Source organism: Suricata suricatta, chromosome 17, assembly GCF_006229205.1.
Source record: "Suricata suricatta isolate VVHF042 chromosome 17, meerkat_22Aug2017_6uvM2_HiC, whole genome shotgun sequence".
NCBI classification, from domain to species: Eukaryota; Metazoa; Chordata; class Mammalia; order Carnivora; family Herpestidae; genus Suricata; species Suricata suricatta.
In genome coordinates this window covers 428,195-430,484 of record NC_043716.1, presented here as the reverse complement: position 1 = coordinate 430,484, position 2,290 = coordinate 428,195, and the positions used below count along the sequence as shown (strand labels likewise).

General features: G+C 61.5%; 1 protein-coding gene across 1 annotated transcript in view; it reads right to left on the bottom strand.

Annotated features, from left to right (window-relative positions):
• The window catches only part of SMTNL2 (smoothelin like 2), an 18,198-nt gene extending 16,256 nt beyond the window's left edge, over positions 1 to 1,942 (bottom strand). The window contains exon 1 of the mRNA XM_029929067.1: positions 1,892 to 1,942. Within this exon, the coding sequence (XP_029784927.1) occupies positions 1,892 to 1,927 (36 nt within the window). The 5' untranslated portion in view covers positions 1,928 to 1,942. The remainder of the gene's footprint in view (positions 1 to 1,891) is intronic.
• Between the last annotated feature and the right edge of the window lie 348 nt (positions 1,943 to 2,290).

The window sequence follows — 2,290 nt, the reverse complement described above, 5'->3', positions numbered from 1 at the left end:
CGCGAGCCCCAAGACTGGGCGCCGCGCGGGGGCGGGGCCTCGGGTAGCAGAGGCGCGGAAGGGGGAGCCCCGGACTCCGCTGCCCGGTTGGGCAGGGCCGCTGGGAGAGCTCGGGGTCCCAGAGCCCCCTGAGTCGGCCCCGGAGGGTGGGCGGCGTGCGGCCTGGACGAGGGGCTGCGGCCCCGGAGGGGACTTTACTCTGGAGACCACTGCCGCGGGCTGTGCCTACCCAGGCTCCCCACGAAGGCCTGTTCCCCTGGGGGTGGGGACTCCCCCACTGCTCGAGGTGACCTGAAGGGGGTAGCAGTCCCCAGAACTGTGCGGTCTCTGCCCCCTCGACCCTGTGCACTGGCCTCACACAAGCACACACTCACCTGTGGGACCTTTGCCTGGACTCTCTTGCATCTGTCCTAAGACCAAAGGGAGCAGGAGGGGGGTAGGGAGGCCCCCTCCCAGCCCCACCCTGCGGAGCACGATCTTTGTGCCCTTCTCGCCAGTGGTCAGTAAGGGCGCCAGGCTCACCAGGGGGCCCCTGGCAGGGGATCCAGGAGAGGCTGAGGTCTGGCAGAGAGGGGAGGGCGCTTTTAGGGCTGAGTCTCCACTGTGGCAGGAGCGGCCTTTGGACTGATCGCCCCTGTCCCTCCATCAGGGTCTCAGTTCCTGGCCTCTGCTGACAGGCCAGGGCTCCCACCTCTGTGTCCTTGCAACACTCTTGTTCATGCCTGAACCCAGATACTCCTCCCTTCCAAGCCGCCCCCGTCCCGTCACAGAACCGGAAGAATGGAAACAGTTGTGGCTTCAGAAGGACAGGATGGTGGGCAAAGATGCTGTCGTGTAACCGAAAGCTGATTTACAATAAGGATGGAAGGGGCGCCTGGGGGGCTCCGTCGGTTATGCGTCCGACTTCCACTCAGGTCATGATCTCATGGTTCGTGGGTTCGGGCCCTGCGTCGGGCTCTCCAGAACCTGGAGTCTGCTTTGGATTCTGTGTCTCCCTCTCTCTTTGCCCCTTCCTCCACATCAAGAACAAATAAACCTTTAAAAAATTTAAATTATTTAAAATAAAAATGGGAACATCCTACCCTTTGTATAGAAATTTTTCCTGACTAGCCTTCTCCTTATAAGGCCAGGCCCACCTGAAGGAGGCCCAGTGCCCAGGCAGGCACAACCAGATGACCTCAGGAACAAGAGGTCTGAAAGGCTTGTCCCTGTCCTGTTAGGCTCCCAGATCAATTTGGAGCCGCAGGCGCCCGGACTGGCCCACACTGCCCCAAAGGAGCTGGGTCGGCCTAAAAGATGCTGGGTGTCAGCCCCCGCCTTGCTCCCCTCCACCAGGGGGACAGGAAGGAAAGCTGGGTACCTAATCCAAAGAGCCTTCCAGAAGTTATCTCATGAGAAAGTCAAGTGCCAAAAGGCATGCATGTTGCGTGTGTGTGTGCGTGTGTGTGTGTGTGTGTGTGTGTGTGTGTTCTAGTAGCCGTCGGCACAGAGTGAGCCAAACTACTCCCTGAGTTGTTTCTCTGGGCAGAACATTTCATAGACGCTGGCCCCCAGTGCTCTCGGCCCCTGCAGGTCTGGCCACCTGAGCCTGGAGTTCAGAGACCCCGTCCCTGCCGAAAAGCCCCTTCTCTTCTTCAGGACCCACAGAAGAGCCGTGTGGGAGGTCCTGGGAGGCACTAGACAGTCTGACCCCTGGCCATGACTCCCCCCTGGCAGCACCGTGGGGGAGGGGGGCACCGGCAGGGGTCCAGCCTTCTCTGCCATCCTCCAGCAGGCAGGCTGGCCAGGTCGCTGGGGCTGAAACCCTAACGGGGAAGAAGAGGCGGTGGACTGCAGAGACCGGCTGCCAGGGCCCGCCCACCCTCGCCCACCCTCTCCCACCCTCTCCCACCTTCGGTGAGTGATCTGCTCTGTCCCGATGCTCCATGAGAATATTTGGGAGGAACCGATGAAGGCAGGGCAGGGCTCCATCTGCTGCTGAAGTGGGGGCCATGTCCAGGGCAGAGATGCAGCTCCCGTGGGTTCTGGGAAGGCAGACGGTACAAGAATCAAGCCTCCCCCCTTGGCCCATCGCCCTTAGCAGCCAGACCACTGAGTCAGTAGCTGGAGATGAGCCTAGGAAGGAGAAAGATACCAGCAAAGAGAAGAAGAGGGGCTCAGGGGCAGGGAGGGGGGGAAGGGATGAGTCTAGGCTGGAGGGGCAGGACCAAAGCTGGCTCTAAGACAGGCTGGGGGGGGCTTCCGCGCTCCACCCCCCAGCTCAGCCCCCACCCTGTACCAGGCCGTGAGG